The following is a 19926-nucleotide window of genomic DNA, read 5'->3' as shown; positions in this document are numbered from 1 at the left end:
TCTGTTTACCCATTGTTTTATGAACCACTGATGCGAGAATTCGACGTTGGTCTTGGCGAAGTTACGTGGCTGACTGGGTGTACAGAGTTTGGAAGAATATTTGGATGTAAGACCTACTTCGTACCTAATACCTAAAACCGTTGCCATGCCGAACTTACGTGTATGTAGATGTTACCACTGGAACACTGATAGCTAAGATGGGATTTCGAGGAACAAGTTTATGTGTATCGATATTATGCGGAATTTCCATTTCTGTTGCTTCATTGGCAAATAGTCTGGTACTGGTTTTCGTGTTTGTTGGGCTTGCAACTGGTGAGAGTAGTTTTCATTTCCTTTCTCAGAATATTAATCTCTAAGGTTACAACACGACACCAAAAAAACTTTTTCTGTCAACTTAAATGATATCTATATGGACATATAGTTTTTAAGATATAGAAGAGCAAGCCTTTGCCTGTCTCAAATTGACTTACAAAAGCATCTTATTATATGACGCAAATCTCATTTTATAATATTTTTTTCAGAACAACTATATAAAATTTTTTTAGGTGTAATTCTTTCCATTTGTGGGGTAACATATGCAGCGTTAATCCCCCGATACTTCAAAAAGAAAAGAGTAATGGCTATATCACTAGCATTGTCCGGAACACCTGTGGGTTTATTGGCACTGGCACCTTTCATGCAATTCCTGATCGAATTTTACAACTGGAGAGGAGCTGTATTAATACTAGGTGGCCTGACATTGAATTGTGCAGTGGCTGCGTCTTTGTACAGACCTATATTATTAAATTCTGACCCAACTCCATCGGAAGAAAACTCTACTGAAGACAAGAACTGGAGACAAGCCTTAAAACCACTTAAAGAGGTTTTGGTTTTGCCAAAGTTTTGGATATTTTCGGTGATATGGTTACTCATGCTTAGTACTTGGTTACTCTACATGAGGTTTCTAGTGCCCTATTCACTGTCACTGGATGTGGAACCTATGATGGCGTCACTGCTCCTTTCAATATACAGCGGAGTAAGCATTTTTGCAAGGATAGCATTCGGGATTCTTGGTGACAGGAAGAACGTTAATATTGTTTGGGTTCTGATCATCACCGGAACGATGGGGGCTTTTGTTACAGCTTCTATGTGGTTCGTGCATAACCTTGTGGGTCTTATACTCAACTGCATTGCTCATAGCTTAGTGAGCGGTGGAATACACAGTATGTACGCACAAGTTATGGCCAGTGTATTAGACGACAAAAACTTGACCTGGGGCTTCAACACCAGCGGTCTGTTATACTCAATTTTAGGATCGTGGGTTACCCCACTTGTGGGTAAGGAACCATTGCAAGGTTAATCGCTATATTTGTGTCATATTTTGTTTTTGTTCAGGTATGCTTGTCGATGAGCTCAGCGACATTCGATATGCGTTTATTGTTGCAGCGCTGATGCAACTTTTGGCAATATTTCTCCACATTCCACTGCTAAATATTAAACGCCGCTAGTTTGGAGACTGGTTTTGTGAAAGTTCCAACACCGTTCAGCAGTTTGCACGGAAACTAGTTGTTGTGGAAACTGCGGTTTAACTGCCTTGGTATCTATACAATACGTTGTTGATTCATTTTCGTACACTCGGAATAAACGAACATAAACACTTAGAAGAGGGTGACTTCTCGCGAAAAATGCATTCATTATGTTAAACTTTTCTTTCGTTATTCAACAAAACCTTTAGGATGAAAAATACAGAATGTTTGTTAAGTCGATCAATATTCATTACACATCGCTAAGAATGATAAGAACTTGCCCAGCATCTCTGCATAGCCTGTGTACCAGCACGCATTTTGTTGTTACTACGTAGATCACAGGTCGGCAACACATTACACTTTCATGTTTGAACAAAGCTCAAACATGTTTAGAGCCTAAACAGTTAGAGGGGATTATTTTAAATCTTCAACGCAGAAGAAACAGGAAAGTCGCAGCACAATGATACGTGTTAACCCACCTGATGGTGGATGGGGTTGATAATTTATTTTTACACTTTTCCCCGACAAGTTGCAGCGTGATCTGAAAAATCCACAAATCCACAACAAATATAGGCCACAATAAAATAGGTCACTGCAGTCATTGTTGTTGGCAGCAGCCAGTTCTCCTCATACTCAACAGATATATTCCGAAGATTTTGCCAGAAATTACCTCATGGAACTTTATAGATTTTTTATGTCAAAGTGTCTTAAGTTTGAAATAAAATTGACCGCAAGAGCGAGCTCGAGAGCTTATTGCTATGCGACTTGGGCGGTAACTGGCAGCAATGGTCAAATATCCGACCTATATACCTAGAAGAAAACGTGTTCGGGATAAGAGAAGAGTACAGATTATCCTCGGTTCAAATCCCAGTTTGGTCAAATGAAGTAATTTTTTCATCGTGTAAGATGTTGTTGCTATACCCGTTACAGCGCAAGATATTACTACAACAATTTTTTTCATATTGTAACCTTCCACTTGATTTTCGCATGATTTAGTAATGGTAACTTTATAATATCACGTATTTGCAAAAACTACGAAGATAATTGACAGAAAACTCCATAAGGAAAACGTTGTCCTGAACAAACGCAATGTCCTATGATAGACAGCGGAAGACCACCATAGTCAATGTGCACAACAATGCGGGATGTGGGGTTCGGTTGTTCGGTAGTGCGGATATAGCAACTTTGTGTGGTGCACCTGAGCGTAACGACTTGGCACGCTAGACTCCAAGAAATGCTGGAATATGATTAAGCAATGTTAGAATGTTTTTGTATGGTCACAAGCAATGCTCAGCACAACTTGACACAAAACATGGCGCGACAGACAACTCATAAAAGAGTGACCAAGCATTTAAACTTTCTCAGATGACTTAAAAAGATATTTTATTTTCAAGAAATTACAAAACAATTTATTGAAATGTCAAAAGAAAATGGAGCAAGATGAAGCACAAACCATCTTTTTTATAGCTCCATTTTTAAGGACACCCCACAACGACGAATTTAAAGTGGTGCCTACAGTACAGTGAAAATATTTAAACCGTTGAATATCCTTTGTCGAAGATCAAAGAAAAGGGTTTCGCTTGCCTGCCCATCGAAATATCGGATACAAAGCTGCCAAAATTGTTATTTGGGGTGTGTCAAGTTTGATTTTGCTGACTTGGCGTTCACTCAGCAGTGTTCTGCACGAAATTGGGTTAGACAGCTTTGTGGATGTGCATTGGACCATGACATGGCGGGACAAACCTCGTTTGGCTGGGACGTTGATTTTAAATTAGCTGCAAATCTCAATTTTATGTTAGTTAATTACTCTTAATGCGCTTGCGAAATGCCTGTTTATTTTGAAACATGTTATTATTTGGAGACCAACAACGTTCAGTACATTTGATCCAATCCATACCTAATGATCCACTAGATCCACATGCGGAACTGAAGTGTGCACTGAAACTTAGAAAAATTCATACAAAAATTTCGTGTATTGGTTTCTATTTGCTTTTTACAATGGAAAACGACATAAGCCTTGTGTTTTCTGAAAGTTACTAGATTGCAATTGAAAATTGGTTATTTTCACATTTTTCACGGATTAAAATTTTACTTGTCGATGAATGTTGATGGTGGGGCATAAAATCTTTAGTAATAGAACAATCATTGCAAAAACGTTTGTGAATACAAAATGTAAATTTGAAAAATGTCGCCCTTCACTACGCTAAACTCGATACAATGAAAACCAAACTACTATATTTCCTTTGTATTAGTAAACAATCTACACGTTTTAAGGATAGTTTCGTAGTTTTCCACAATTTTAGTTTTTTCGTAATCCAGTCGGAGGTCCTATTTCTGCATTATCATTCAATCCTTGCGGGGGTCTCACGCTATCCGAATCCCTTTTATGTCGAATTTCTGCATTATCGTTGAATCCAGTTGGAGGGGCCACCATATCCGAATCCCTTTTTTGTCGATTTTCTGCATTATCGTTGAATCCAGTTGGAGGGGCCACCATATCCGAATCCCTTTTTTGTCGATTTTCTGCATTATCGTTGAATCCAGTTGGAGGGGCCACCATATCCGAATCCCTTTTTTGTCGATTTTCTGCATTATCGTTGAATCCAGTTGGAGGGGCCACCATATCCGAATCCCTTTTTTGTCGATTTTCTGCGTTATCATTAAATCCCCTTGGAGGTCGGACAACATCCGAATTCCTTTTATTGTTAGACTCTTTTCCGTGGGAACAAATGCACAATCCACACAAAATCAAGAAAATTAACTCAATGTAAACTTTCCTTTCCATGCTTTCGTATGCTGACTCTCAACTTACAATATCAAATACTCGTGCTTTCCTACGTCTCCAAGTATAAGTGATTGAGGTCTGGGAGAAAAAAAGATTTATATTGACGGAAATTAAGTGGATACAGTCCTTTAGCGCCATCGCGTGCTATCATTACCATACTATTTCTATTTTACTACGCCCAATTTCAATAATCTTCTTGAAGCTGTTTGAGAAAATTTTTACTACTTCTCTTATTACATACAAATATGGCTGTTCTTGTTTTACTTCTCACATAATAATCCATGGTTTCGGAAAGTGAATTGGGTAAGTCAGCTTTGTAGATATGCATTTCACTAAGACAACAATAATTAAGTAAACTTTATGAAAGCAATATGTAACTTTGCAAATGTTTCACACCATTGCGCTAAACACATTGCAAAGGAAGCTAAATTACTATATCCTGTCTGTTAGTAAACAATCTACGCGTTTTAAAGAAAAGTTAGTTGATTTTAACAATTTGATTCCCTGCGTTATCCCGTGGGATGGTCTATTTCTGGATTATTAATAAAATCCCATCGGATGGTCTATTTCTGGATTATCAATAAAATCCCGTCGGATGGTCTATTTCTGGATTATTGATAAAATCACTTTTTTGTCGATTTTCTGGGTTTTTTTTCAATCCGTGTTGAGGTCTCACAAAGTTCGAATCTCTTTTTTGTCGAATTTACACATTATCATTGAATTCTCGCGAAAGAACTCTAATGTTCTTCAAAATGCTTTTCATCTGTTTATCATCAAACTCTTTTCCGTGGGAACAAAAGAATATTCCACACATAATAAGTAAAAGTAACACATTGCGAACTTCCATGCTTTCAATCACAATATCCAAACTCTTCAAACATGATATCGAATATACGTGTTTACATATGTTTCCAAGTATAAACAACGATCATTTATAAAGTCTTTTTTTCTCCCAGACCTAGGGAAAAAAAGTAGTAATTTTCGGTCAAAGTCAATAGTCAGGCCAAGCTGTGACGTCACAAACCAAAGGCTGTTTCTGTCCGATTATTGGCAAATCGAAAGGTACAGCAGCATAACGACATTACCCTGCACCTTAACAAGGCGGCTTTCTTTACTCAGTGTAAAAACAATAAAAACTTGCAATTCCAGACGTTTCGCGCTTTAACATAATCGGTATCTGCTGCTTCCCAAACAAAACAATTTCCCTCATAATCACCCTCTTGAGATGTCTACGTAAGATTTTACGGATGGTGACACGCAATAACATCGTATAATGTAAATCTGACAAAGATGGGGTACTGGTCATTCTCAACGAGACATCGTACAACAACATTATGAAAAGAGAATTATAACGAATGAATAAATTGGACTTGAACCATGAAGTTATAAAACACACTGATGCTACGCTCAGACACGTAACTAGTATGAAACTAGTAAACGGGAAATATGAACGCATATCAGGTCCGATTGCTAAATTCCTTACCTGTCAAGGATCTGCATTTGCATGCCTGATTTTTAGGACACACAAACTGGAAGTGAACCAACTGGTTAACACGCACATTAAAAATATACTTGTTAAGCATGTGCAGGTCGCAAGTAATATTACCATTACGCGGGCCGCTGCTTGTCTGCATTTATAGGAAAAAATTTCGGCCATACCTTAATTCATGAGTTGTGCAGATGAAGCAGATTGTATATTATCAATATGCTGGACTAGAAAAAAGTTAACGTTAACAACATACAACAACATTCAGAGTTATTCCTTTATTTATTGTCGCCATGGTTTCATAAAACCGAAATATCAAACATTCTTTGTTGGCATCTTATGTAAAAACGCAAATGATAACCACTCTAAGTACTTTGATAACGTCAAGCGTATTGTTATCAAAACTCACTAACTTCACCATCGAAAATGTGGTCACCTAATATAAAGATTGACTTGACATGGGCCAAGTTTGGAAGAAGGCAGCGAAACGACGGAACGGCACTTTTACATCACTTGCGTTTGCAACAAGCATTCGCAAAAATGCGCAAAAATAAAAATGATTGCTGTCGTGAGTGTTGCTTACAACCGTTGAAGAACGTATCCCGCAATACGTAGCGTTTAGTTTAGGCATAGAGTTCCCAGGTGAACCTCACACACAAGAGTTTAAGGTCCTTGGCCTTTAAAAAGCATGAGTCTTGGTACTAAAAAATATATACAATTTTTTTCATACCGAGTGCCAATATGAAGACACAAGGCAGGCAATGTTAACTTCAATCCTGTTCACATACGCAGTTTACGTGGCAACCGATGGAGTACAGAAAAAAATATCTGGGCAAACGCAAACTATGTTTAGAGAAGAAATGGCAGCGCCAGTGTGAAACAACGTTGTACAACATACATTGAAGGCAAAGCACACTGGCGTTGACATGGTTAGACTTGGACCTACGCCAGAAACGACGATATACTGGAAATAACACACAACACAACGACCAACTTCGCTTTCGTGACATAGTAATATGACTTTTATGCATCAATTAGATTTGTTAACTATTGAATTCGTTGCAAATGCGTCAGCTGCACAAAGGGTCATATTAGGAACATTTGCATGAACTAGCTATTAGCCCATGAAACTTTCAGTTCAAGTTCCGGAACTCCAGTGTGGAACAGACTTTTATAATCCATTGTGTTAATCTGACGTTATGTTTTAGGGCATTTGAATTTGACCGCAAGAGCGAACTCGAGAGCACATTCATTTGCGACTCATCGACAACAAAATAAATCACCTCAGGGCGGGCTTTGTGGCCCAGCGCCTGACCTATATAACAGATGGAAAACGTGATTGGGATTTTTTCCTGGCTAAACTGGCTTCCAAGATTGGGGTTATAATAATAATTCATTATTAAATCGAACACATTGTGAAAAAAACAACAAGATTTATGCTGAACAAAATATTTGCGCGAGTTACTAACGACAGTTTTTTTGCTTGATTAAACAACAATATTTACAAATTAACAAAATCTAATTTAATTAGTTGGAAATAGATTCAAAACTTTAACAAAAGTGCACATATAACGCCCGTTTGAAGGACGACCAATGAATCAGAAGGCTACAAGGTTTTCACGACCAAAGCAAGTTGTCTTGGGGTTAAGGTTTTGTCCGCCGGTCCGGATGTACTAATATTGTGTGAAACTTGAGCGTGACAACATTGAACGCGAGTCTCTACGAAAAGCTTGTGGAGACAGATGTGGCTTTGGAATTTTAACTTATGGTTAAATGATTTTCATTGTTTTCTATTTGCGTACGTTTTCTATTTGCGTACGTACTTTTTACTGTGTTGCACCTAAAAGTCATTTAAGTTTCAACAAATTGCAAGTATGAATTTGTATGCCATTGTTATATAAAGCAAAACAAGGCACAATTCATAATATTTTGGCATAATTTTCAGAAAAGCCTACATTGTCAAAAAAAAATTATTTATGGAGCCAAAACAGGAAAAAGAACTGAAACGTGAATTGTTCTTTGTCCGAGATCACGCGAAAGAGTTCCGCTTGCTTGCCCATCAAAAAATAGGCTAGAAAGCTGCATAGTGAGGTGTGTCATGTTTGTTTTTGCTGACTTGGGGTTCATTCGACAGTGTTCCGCAATTTTTGGGTTAGTAAGCTCGCACTCCCAGACCTAGGGAAAATTGACTTACATTGATATATTTATGAAAACTTACAAAATTAGGTGGAAATGGACTTGGGTTGAAATGGAAAAGCACACACATGATATGAACAATTACAAAGCCCGTTGACGGACGACCAATGAACCAGAAGGCTACAAGGTTTTCCCGAAGAAAGCGAGTAGTGGGGTCAAGGTTTTCTCCGGCTCTCCGGATTAAGTAAAATTGTGGTGAACTTAAGCGTGACAAGGTTGCCAGCGAGTCTCTTCGAAAAGCTTGTGGAGCCAGATGTAGCGATGGAATTTTAATAAATTATAGTTAAATGCTTTTCATTGTTTTCTATTGGTACAGAGGTCCTGATGAGTCTTATATATATAGAATGTATAGCGCCCATACATAATTCTGATCATGGTAATTACACAGATATAAAAATATAAAGTCGTTATCGTACCACACATTTTTGTAAAACAACAATTTATGAGTAATAAGTATCAAACCGTCAGACATGGCACATATAATTTTTACCTAAGATCAATGAAAGTTTTTCGCTTGGTTGCTCGTAGAGATGGCGGCTAAAATGTTGCGCACGTACATTTTACTGTGTTGCATCTAAAAGTCAGCTAAGTTTCAACAAATTGCAAATATGAATTTGCATGCCATCGGTATGTAAAGCAAAAAAGGGTACAACTCATACTCTTTTGGCTTAATCTTCAGGAAAACTTACATTTCGAGAACAATGAAAGAACTTAAACGTTAAGTGTTCTTTGTCCGAGATCAGGCGAAAGAGTTCCGCTTGCCTGCCCATCCAAAAATAGGCTACAAAGCTGCATTTGGAGGTGCGTCATGTTTGTTTTTGTTGACTTGGAGCAGCGTTCCGCTCGATATTAGGTTAGACAGCTTTGTACATGTGCATTTGACCATGACATGATGGGTCAAACCTCGCGATTGTTGGGACGAGGATATTCCATTGTTCGTAAATCTCAACTTTGATTTATCTAATTACTACCAATGCCCTCATGAACTTTAATAAATTTAAGATTTGGAGACCAACAATGTTCAGTACATCTGTTTCATTCCTCACCTAATACCCCACTAGATCCACAAGCTAATCAGAAAAGTTCACATAAAACTTTTGTTTTTGGTTTTGTATTGATTTTTTTTGCAGCTTAGCCAGATAAGCGTCGTGCTTACGAAAATTTGCAAATTGCGAAATCAAAATCAAAATCGTCATTTTTACATTTTTCCAAGATTAGGATAATAATTGCCGTTAGTTTTTGAAGGTTGAAATTTTATAATTTTTGTTTTCATAACAACAATCTGAGAAATGTTTGCAGTGATCAAATGTAAAAAAAAACGTAAAACCGTCGGCAGGCCTAAACACGGTATACAGAAAGCCAAACTACATTTTTTTTTGGTCAAAATGTACACTTTTTTTAAGGAGAATTTAGTATTTTCCTTAATTGTAGTCCTTCCGTAATCCCCTCGAAGAGGATCTTCCATTTGGAGGTCCCACCATATTCGAATCCCTTTTTAGTCGAGTTTCTGCATTATCCTTGAATCCCATTGGAGGTCCCACCATATCCGAATCTCTTTTTTGTCGATTTTCTGCATTATCCTTGAATCCCAATGGAGGTCTCACCATATCCGAATCCCTTTTATCGTTGAACGCTTTTCCGTGAGAACGAAAGCACAATCCACACAATATCATGAAAAGTAACGTAATGTCTACTCTACTTTCCATGCTGTTTAAATCCTGACTCTCAACTTGCAATATCAAATACTCGTGCTTTCATACGTTCCAAAGTATAAGTGATTTTGGTCTGGGAGGAAAAAGGGCTTTATAATAACGGAAAACCTTTAGCGCCATCGTGTGCTTAACTTTCCATAACGATTCTACTTTGCTGTAAACCAGTCAAATTTTTACATTTTTTGTCGAAAAAACAGTTTTATGTGATAAAAGTAAACATGTATTAAGAGCTGCAGACAGAGGGTAGGCTTCCATATTGTGGTGCCTTTCGGTTAACGTGGATCCGCCAATACAGACGAACCAGAAAGTATAAAATTTGACTTGAAAAGTTTTAATTCGAAGGCTACCGCTATTAAATGGACAATTACAATGCATTAGTTGGTTAATAATGTGCTTATGGTCGTGTGTTGGCTTAGGGTATTTTACATCATAGGCAAGGAATTTTCATGACAGTTCAAATGATCCGGAAACATTTTTGTCATGACAAAAGAACAACTGCCAGCTTGCATACGTAGACAACAAACACATTGATGCATTGGGACAATTGGAATAAGCATTAAATACAGCAATTGCAATGTGTTCATGAAATATAATTATAAAAAATCATGAGAAATAGGTATTTGTCAACTCAAGTAGATATAAGTTTTTTCTACAATTTGTTTTGCTTTCCGTGAATAATTGTCCTCCATTTGCAGTGCTTCTTTTTTATGATCATATTATATTATTTATATTGTTGCAAAACTGACAGTTTAATATTTACTATTATTGTGAGTCTCAATGTCTACAATACGGCAAAGATAGCAATTGGTTTTACAAACATGTAATTTTGAAATATAATGTTTCTGTTGCTGCCAGGGATGTGGTAATTTAATAGTCTGTTCTTCAGGCACAATAAAAACGTAACTTCATTAACCGACGAAACACAACTGTTGTGTTCTGGACTAGTACCCTGAGGAAGCCTTGTTGAATAACAGGCGAAACGTCGGTCAATAAAGTTACGTTTTTAGTGTGTCAGAAGAACAGACTATTAAATGTAATTTTGATTTGTCAAGTTTTTAATACATGGAAAACAATCATACAGTTAGTGACACTTCCTGTGATCACCAAGAATGCAGCATGGTTCTGAATCATATGACTTGCAACCATGTGCAGGTGGTTAGCATTTGTGAAAAGCACGTTCTACCAATTTAATAGTCAGTTTACCTCCAGATTCAAATATGTGATAATGGTATATTCAAGCTAAATATCCTGGTGTTATCAGTGTGTGGCAGTTTGTATGTGTCTTTTCCTTTTTCTCAGTACAACAAATACATTTGATCACAAAATAAGAAGCATTTCGTAGCTATCAAACATTCTAAGGATTTTTTCTTTTCAATAGTTGACCAACATGTCATGGAGAACAATTAAAATGATAGTTTTGGAACTGTTTACACACACAGCAGTTGGATTTGGTTTCCCAGCGACCTGCGCACAAAAGCGTAAATTCGAACGATAACGGATACTGTGTACAGTGCCTTTTAACGGATGGTTCGGGACGAAAATTCGTTCCGTTTACGTGCGTAATCTATCGGTCCGTTTTCGCATGCTATTTACGGCCTTAACTCAACACAAATGCTGTGTAGAACTTAATGATTTTTACTGTCGTTAGATTTCAAAGTTTAAAGTTTAACAATTTTGGCTTCATAACAATATTATGAGAAATGTTTGCAGTGAAAAAATGTTACTATGAAAAACATCGGTTGACATTAACACGGCAAACAGAGAGAATCTATTTTTTGTCGAATTGCTACATTATCATTGAATTATATCGAAAGAACACCAATGTTCTTCAAAATCGTTTTTAGCCCAATATCGTTAAACTATTTTCCGTGCGAACAAAAGCACAATCCATACAAAATAAGTAAAAGTAACTTTTCTTTGCATGCTTTTAATCACAATATCCAAACTCTTAAAACACAATATCGAATATTAGTGTTTTCATAAGTTCCCAAGTATTACCATCGATCACTTATAAAGTGCTTTTTTCTCCACAGGGAATAATATAGTAAAAAAAACTTATAAAATTAGGTGGAAATGGACTCATAACTAATTAAAAAAACGCACACATGATATGAACAATTACAAAGCCCGTTGACGGACGATGAAAGCGAGTTGTGTGGTTAAGGTTTCGTCCGCCGGTCTAGTTGAACTAACATTTTGTGGTGAATGTAAGCGTGACAACGTTGCCCGCGAGTCTCTACGAAAAACAAGTGAAGTCAGATGTGGCCTTAGGATTTTAATAACTTATGTTTAAACTCCTTCCATTGTTGTCTATTTGTACAGAAGTCCTGATTAGCCTTACATATGTACAGATTTTTTGCGCTTACATATAATTCCAATCATGGTAATTACACAAAAAAACAAATATAAAGTCGTTATCGTGCCACAAATCTTTGTAAAACAACAGCGTTGGAAATATAATTATCAAACCGTCAGGCAGGCATATATAATTTTTACCTGAGATCGATAAAAGTTTTCCGCTTGGTTTTTACTGTGTCGCATCTAAAAGTCATTTAAGTTTAACAAATTGCAAATATGAATTGGCATGCTATTGGTATGTAAAGCAAAAAAGGGTACAACTCATACTCTTTTGGCTTAATCTTCAGGAAAACTTACATTGCCAGAACAGTGAAAGAACGTAAACGTTAAGTGTTCTTTGTCCAAGATCACGCAAAAGAGTTCCGCTTGACTGCCCATCCAAAAATAGGCTACAAAGTTGCTTTTGGAGGTGCGTCATTTTTGTTTTTGCTGACTTGGCCTACACTGAGCAGCGTTCCGCACGAAATACGGTTAGACAGCTATGTGGATGGGCATTGGACCACGACGAGACAAACCTCTCGTTTGGTTGGGACGAGGATTTTCCGTTGTTCGTAAATCTTAACTTTAAGTTATTTATGTACTTCCAATGCGCTTATAAATTTTTATAAATTTTGTGATTTGGAGACCAACAATGTTCAGTTCAACTGTTCCAATCCTCACCTACTGCCCTACTAGATCTATAAGCGGATCTGAAATTTGTGAAATCAGAAAAGTTCACACAAAACTTTTGTGTTTGGTTTTGTATTTGCTTTTTACAGCTTAGGCAGATAAGCGTAGTGCTTGCGACATCAAAATTAAAATCGTAATTTTCACATTTTCAAAGATTAGGAAATTAACTTTCGTTAGATTTTGAAGGTTGAAGTTTTATAATTTTTGTTTTCATAACAACATTCTACGAAATGTTTGCAGTAATCAAATCTAAAAAAAACTTAAAACCGTAAGTAGGCCTAAATACGGTATATAGAAAGCCAAGCTACTACATTTCTTTTTAGGTTAGTTAAAATGTACACGTTATTCGGAGAGTTTGGTATTTTTCCACAATTTTAGTCCTTCCGTAATCCCTGCGGAGGGGATATTCCTGCGTTGAATCCTGGTGGAGGTGCCACCATATCCGAATCTCTTTTTTGTCGATTTTCTGCATTATCGTTGATTCCTGGTGGAGGTGCCACCATATCCGAATCCCTTTTATCGTTGAATGATTTTCCGTGAGAACAAAAGCACAATCCACGCAAAATCAAGAAAAGTAACGTAATGTGTACTTTCATTTCCATGCTGTTTAAATCCTGACTCTCAACTAACAAGATCTAAAATTCGTGTTTTCGTACGTTCCCAAGTACAAGTGTTTTGTTCGGGGAGAAAAAGGTATTTTTGAGACGGAAATTAAGTGGATACAATCCTGTAGCGCCATCGTGTGCTAACATTAACATACTGTTTCTACTTTACTATGCCCAATTTCAATATTCTTCTTGAAGCGCTTATAGAGAAAATAACCACTTCTCTTATTACATACAAATATGGCTGTACTAGTTTTACATGGTGATTTATACTTCTCACATATTAATCAATGGTTTCGGAAACTTAATTGGGTAAGTCAGCTTTGTAGATATGCATTTCACTAAGACAACAGTAATTAAGAAACGTTTATGAAAGCAAAATGTAACTTGGCAAATATTGCACATCATTGCTCTAAACACATTGCAAAGGAAGCTAAATTACTATATCCTGTCTGTTATAAAAACAATTTACGCGTTTTAAAAAAAGGTTAGTTGATTTTCACAAATTTAGTTTTAAAGAAAGGTTAGTTGATATTCACAAATTTCCTGCCTAATCCTGTCGGATGGTCTATTTCTGGATTATCATTGAGGTTTCACACTATCCCAATCTCTGTTTATTCTATATTTTACATTGTCACAGAAAGGGAGGTAACAAAATATCCGAATCACTTTTTTGTTGATTTTCTGGGTTATTGTTCAATCCGTGTTGAGGTCTCACAAAGTCCGAATCTCTTTTTTGTCGAATTTTCGCATGATCATTGAATTCTCGCGAAAGAAATCTAATGTTTTCAAAATCGTTTTCACCCGTTTATCATCAAACTCTTTTCCGTGGGAACAAAAGAATATTCCACACATAATAAGTAAAAGTAACATATTGCGAACTTCCATGCTTTTAATCACAATATCCAAACTCTCAAAACATATTATCGAATATTCGTGTTTTCATATACGTTTCCAAGTACAAACGTCGATCATTCATAAAGTCTTTTTTTCTCCCAGACCTGGGGAAAAAAGGACTTCATAAATGATCGAAGTTAAGTTGATACAACCCTTTAGCGCCATCTTGTGCTTTCCTTACCATACCGATTCTATTTTGCTGCAGTCATCTTCCAAATTTTTGAAGATAAACCCTAATTTATGCTGCATTAGAAAACATAAATCTACAGCTGCAGACAGGATGTATACACGGTTTTGACCTGCAAGCTATTATTATTTCAGCTGTTGACTGTGGTATTGCGATAGCAGTTACACTAGCAGGTAAACAGATTTCCATTTCGTAGTACTTTCCGGTCAACCCAACTGGGTACAAACCAATATGGACAAACCACCTATCTGCAGCTCTCAATGAGTATTATGGCCCTAAAAAAACATAAATCGGTCTGTTATGCTTTAATTACAATTACTGGCATTCCAAGTGAATTCTCAGGCGACCAAACTTAAGGTCGTGACGCATTGGTTGAAAAAACTGTAATACAGTTGTAACAATAACATGCGACAATTCGTTTCGAAATTCCGGCCAGGATTAAAGTGCATGTGGTTAGGCTATGGCAACTTAATGAGATTGAAAACTGCACTGAAAATAGCGGCGATCAATGATCATTAACCTTTATCGCTGTAGCGAATTCAAATCTAGAAAACCCCCAAATAACGTTTCATCAAATGTCTGGGCAAGCTGTGACGTCACACACCAAAGGCTATTTCTGACCGATTATTGGCAAATCGAAAGGTTCAGTAGCATAACAACATTACTCTGTACTTCAACAAGACGGGTTTCTTCACTCAGTGCAAAAGAAAAGAAAAACTTTCAATTCCAGACGTTTCGCGCTTTAACATAATCGGTATTTGAAAATCAAGAACTACACGGAATCGATATTTACCAAGGTACTCAATAAACAAGCAGAAGCAGCAAATGCTTCCCAAACAAAACAATTTCCCTCATAATCTCCTTCCTGAGATGCAGTCTACGTAAGATTTTACGGATGGTGACACGAAATAACATCGTATAATGTAAATCTGACAAAGATGGGGTACTGGTCATTCTCAACGAGACATCGTACAACAACATTATGAAAAGAGAAATATAACGAATGAAGAAATTGGACTTGAACCATGAAGTTATAAAACACACTGAGGCTATGCTCAGACACGTAACTAGTATGAAACTTGTAAACGGGAAATATGAACGCATATCAGGTCCGATTGCTAAATTCCTTACCTGTCAAGGATCTGCATTTGCAAGCCTGATTTTTAGGATACACAAACTGGAGGTGAACCGTAGGTCATGTTACCATTACGCGGGCTACTGCCTGTCTACATTTATAGAGGAAAATTTCGGCCGTACCTTAATTCATGAGATGTGCAGATAAAGCAGATTGTATATTATCAATATGCTTGACTAGGAAAAAGTTAACGTTAACAGCATACAACAACATTCAGAGGCAATCGTTTATTTATTGTCGATATGGTTTCATTATACCAAAAAATTTCTGCATTCTTTGTTAAAATCTTCTACAAAAATGCGATTGATAACCACACTAAGAACTATGATAACGTCAAGCGTATTGTTTTCAAACCTCACTAACTTCACCATCGAAAATGTGGTCACCTAATACAATGATTGACTTGACATGGGCCAAGTTTGGAAGAACGCAGCAAAACGACGGAACGACACTTTTACATCACTTGCATTTGCCACAAACATGGTCAAAAATGCGCAACAATAAAATTTATTGCTGTCGTGAGTGTTGCTTACAACCGTTGACGAATGTGCAACGTATGTTAGCGGTTACTTTAGGCATAGACTTCCTAGGTGAATCTCACACACTAGAGTTTAAGGTCCTTGACCTTTAAAAGGCATGAGTCCTAGGACTAAAATTTGGCAATCTCCTTTCGAACTAATCAATCTTCCAATTTGTACATACAATTTTATTCTTGCCGAGTGCCAACATGAAGACACAAGGCAGGCAATGCTAACTTCAATCCTTTTTACATACGCGGTTTACGAGGCAACCGAAATAGTGTAGAACAGAATGTCTGGCACAGCGCAAACGCAAACTATGGTCAGAGAGGAAATGGCCGCGCCAGTTTGAAACAACGTTGTACAACATACATTGAAGGCAAAGCACACTGGCGTTGACATGTTCAGACTTGGGCCAACGACGATATACTGGAAATTACTCACAACACAACGACCAACTTGGCTTTCGTGTCATAACAATATGCATCGATTAGATTTGTTAATTATGAATTCGTTGCAAATGCGTCAGCTGCACAAAGGCTTAAATCATATTGGGATATTTTTGCATCAAACTAGCTACTATAAGCCCATGAAGCTTTTCAGGAGGTTTTTCTGGAACTCTGAAGTTCCGCGAAATCCACTGTGCAATTGGCTTTCATAATCTATTGTGTTAATCTGACGTTATGTTCGTGGCATTTGAATTTGACCGCAAGAGCGAACTCGACAGCACATTCATTTGCGACACATCGACACTAAAAAAAAATCAGGGGGGGTGACTGGCAGCATTGGCCAAGCGCCCGACCCGTGTACAAAGAAGAAAACCTGACCGGGATTCGTGCCCGCTGTTGCAACAAATTTAAACCTACTCAGTCGTTCAATGATATCAAAAATTGCACAATAATTTATTGGCATATCAAAAGTATATCAAGCAAAAAAGCACATATTTAGGAAAATCTACAATAACTCTGCGTGGTGACTACAGATACAGTTGAAATATTTAACCGATGAATGTCCTTTACGAAAAAGCGTTCCGCTTGCCTGCCCATTCAAAAATCGGATACAAAGCTGCCGAAGTTGTAATTTGAGGAGTGTCAAGTTTGGTTTTGGTGACTTGGCGTTCACTCAGCAGTGTTCCGCACGAAATTGGGTTAGGCAGCTTTGTGGATGTGCATTGGACCATGACATGATGGGACAAACCTCTCGTTTGGTTGTGACGAGGATATTCTGTTGTTCGTAAATCTTAACATTAGGTTATGTAACTACTTTCAATCCGCTTATCAATTTGTATAAATTTCGTGATTTGGAGACCAACATTCAGTATCTACATCTGTTTCATTCCTCAACTAATATCCCACTAGATCCACAAGCGGATCTGAAATGTGTACAATAAATCAGAAAGTTCACACAAAACTTTTGTGCTTGGTTTTGTATTTTTTTGCAGCTAAGCCAGATGAGCGTCGTGTTTACGGAAATTTGCAAGTTGCAAAGTCACAATTTAAATCGTCATTTTTACTTTTTTCAAAGATTAATTATTTCATGTCGTTACATTTTGAAGGTTTGATTTTAAAATTTGTTTCTTTGTAACAATATTATGAGAAATTTTTGCAGTAATAAATAGTTACTTTGAATAACGTCGGCAGGCCTAAACACGGAATATAGAAAGACAAGCTACTACATTTCATTTGAGTTAGTTAAAATCTACACATTTCAAGAAGAGTTTACTATTTTTTCACAATTTTAGTCCTTGCGTAATCCCCGCGGAGGCGCTATTCCTGCGTATTCGTTGAATCCCATTGGAGGTGCCACCATATTCGAACTCCTTTTTTGTCGATCTTCTGCATTATCGTTGAATCCTGGTGGTGGTCTCAGCATATCCAAATCCCTTTTTCGTCGATCTTCTGCATTATCGTTGAATCCGTTTGGAGGTAACAAAATATCCAAATCTCTTTTTAGTCGATTTTCTGCATTATCGTTGAATCCGACTGGAGGTAACAAAATATCCAAATCTCTTTTTTGTCGATTTTCTGTATTATCGTTGAATCCGGCTGGATGTCGGACAATATCTGAATCCATTTTACCGTTGAACGCTTTTCCGTGAGAACAAAAGCACATTCCACACAAAATCAAGAAAATTAAGGCAACGTGAACTTTCCTTTCCATGCTTTTCGAATCTAGATTTTTAGACCTCTATATCAAATACTCCTGTTTTCATACGACTTCAAGCAGGTGATTTTGGTCTGTGAGAAAAAGGGACTTCATAATATTGGAAGTGAAGAAGATGCAATCCTTTAGCGCCATCGTGTGCTATCATTACCATACTGTTTCTATTTTACCACGCCCAATTCCAATAATCTTCTTGAAGCTGTTTGAGAAACTTTTTTCCGCATCTCTTATTGCATACAGATATTGCTTTTTGTAGTTTTACGTGGTAAATCTCACATATTAATATCAATAGTTTTGGAAACTTACAGCAGAACTTCTCAGCACCTTTACAATACTGACAACGCACGAGAATCGACATGGCATTTAATTGTTCGTTAAAAGAATAGCTTTATTCTTAGGCGGCAACTTGCAAATGCAAGTCTCGATTACAACAGTAAATGTAAATCTCTCCTGTTATTTCCATTATTGATAACTTTGTGGGCTTTTGATATTCAACTAAGTAGATGCTCTCCTAACACTTTTCTACCGACGAATCATACATATTTATAATGTCCACGACCCAGAGCTGGTAGAATAGATAAGTGATATCAAAACGTTTATGGAAGATATGGGAGTTTTTTTCACAGGTTCAGAGTCCGTGTCGCAATTAAGACAGGCGGTCAAAAACCTGGCCAGGTTTTTTTTAACGTAAAACATGAATCCATAAAACCTCACTGGCATAGTAAGGCCTGGTGCGAAAAGTTTGTGAGGGGGCCTACGACAAACTGTCGCCATAATTGATGATGTTATGCTCAGACACATAACAAGCATGAAATTTATGAACGGAAAAGTATGAGCCTGATGGTCAGACTGCTAAATTCCTCACTTGTCAAGGATCTGCATATACATATGCTTACCTGCTTTTAAGGTCACCCAAACTGGAGGTGAACCAACTGCTTAACACGCTTATTGAAGACATACCTGTTACGCTTGTGCAGGCTGCAGGCAATATTACCACCACGCGGACGACTGCTTTTCTTTAATGCATTTCACAGTCTACGTACAAATTTCTGTCGTGTCTTAATTCATAAGTATTTTAGGTATAGCAGAATATATATTATCAATAGGCCTAAGCTTGACTGGTAGGAAGCTAACATTAACAGCATACCACAACAGCTAGAGGCAAATCCGTTACTAATTGTTACAGTCAATGTGTTTTTTTTTTGTACACAAATGTCTAACATTCTTTTTTGAGACTAATAACCAGCACTCTAAGTTCTCTGATTAACCACTCTAATGTCAAGCTTATCATTATGAAGCTGACTAACGTCATGAATTATATTGAGAACTTTTTGCATAAAAGTAGTTATTACCCCATACATCTTTTCAAATGTTGTTATGAGCCCTAAAGTTTCGCAAAGTTTACTGTGGAGCACGTTTTTATAATCTGTTGTGTCAATCTGACGTTACCTTTGAACCAGTTGAAGTTGAACGCAAGAGCGAGCTCGAGAGCACATTTATTTGCGACTTTGACCAAACTTTCACAACAGGGCGGGTTTTGCGGCCAAGCGCCCGACCCATATAACAGATGGAAAACCTGATTTGTTTTTTTTTTCCTGTCGAACCTGGCTTCCAACATTGGTGCGGGAAAAACATATTTCATTTGTAAATTGCGCATATTGCAAAAAACAAAACAAATTCTATGCTGTCCAAAATTTTAGCACGAGTTAC

At 37.2% G+C, this 19926-nt stretch overlaps 1 protein-coding gene across 1 annotated transcript; it reads left to right on the top strand.

Moving 5' to 3' along the window:
* Positions 1 to 571: 571 nt before the first annotated feature.
* On the top strand, positions 572 to 1494 carry LOC145895412 (monocarboxylate transporter 12-like). Its single transcript, XM_082984218.1, has 2 exons — positions 572 to 1316; positions 1375 to 1494. Exons 1-2 carry the CDS (start codon positions 617 to 619, stop codon positions 1485 to 1487), a joined length of 813 nt encoding a protein of 270 aa, XP_082840344.1. The 5' UTR covers positions 572 to 616; the 3' UTR covers positions 1488 to 1494.
* The last annotated feature ends 18432 nt before the right edge of the window (positions 1495 to 19926 follow it).

The sequence above is a fragment of the Ascidia mentula genome, chromosome 3 (genome assembly GCF_947561715.1).
Source record: "Ascidia mentula chromosome 3, kaAscMent1.1, whole genome shotgun sequence".
NCBI classification, from domain to species: Eukaryota; Metazoa; Chordata; class Ascidiacea; order Phlebobranchia; family Ascidiidae; genus Ascidia; species Ascidia mentula.
This window is presented reverse-complemented; position numbering and strand designations above follow the sequence as displayed.

Coding starts and splice junctions, on each gene's coding strand:
- LOC145895412 (XM_082984218.1), top strand. CDS start 617: ATGGCTATATCACTAGCATTGTCCGGAACACCTGTGGGTTTATTGGCA. Junction 1,317..1,374: donor GTGGGTTACCCCACTTGTGG/GTAAGGAACCAT, acceptor GTTTTTGTTCAG/GTATGCTTGTCGATGAGCTC.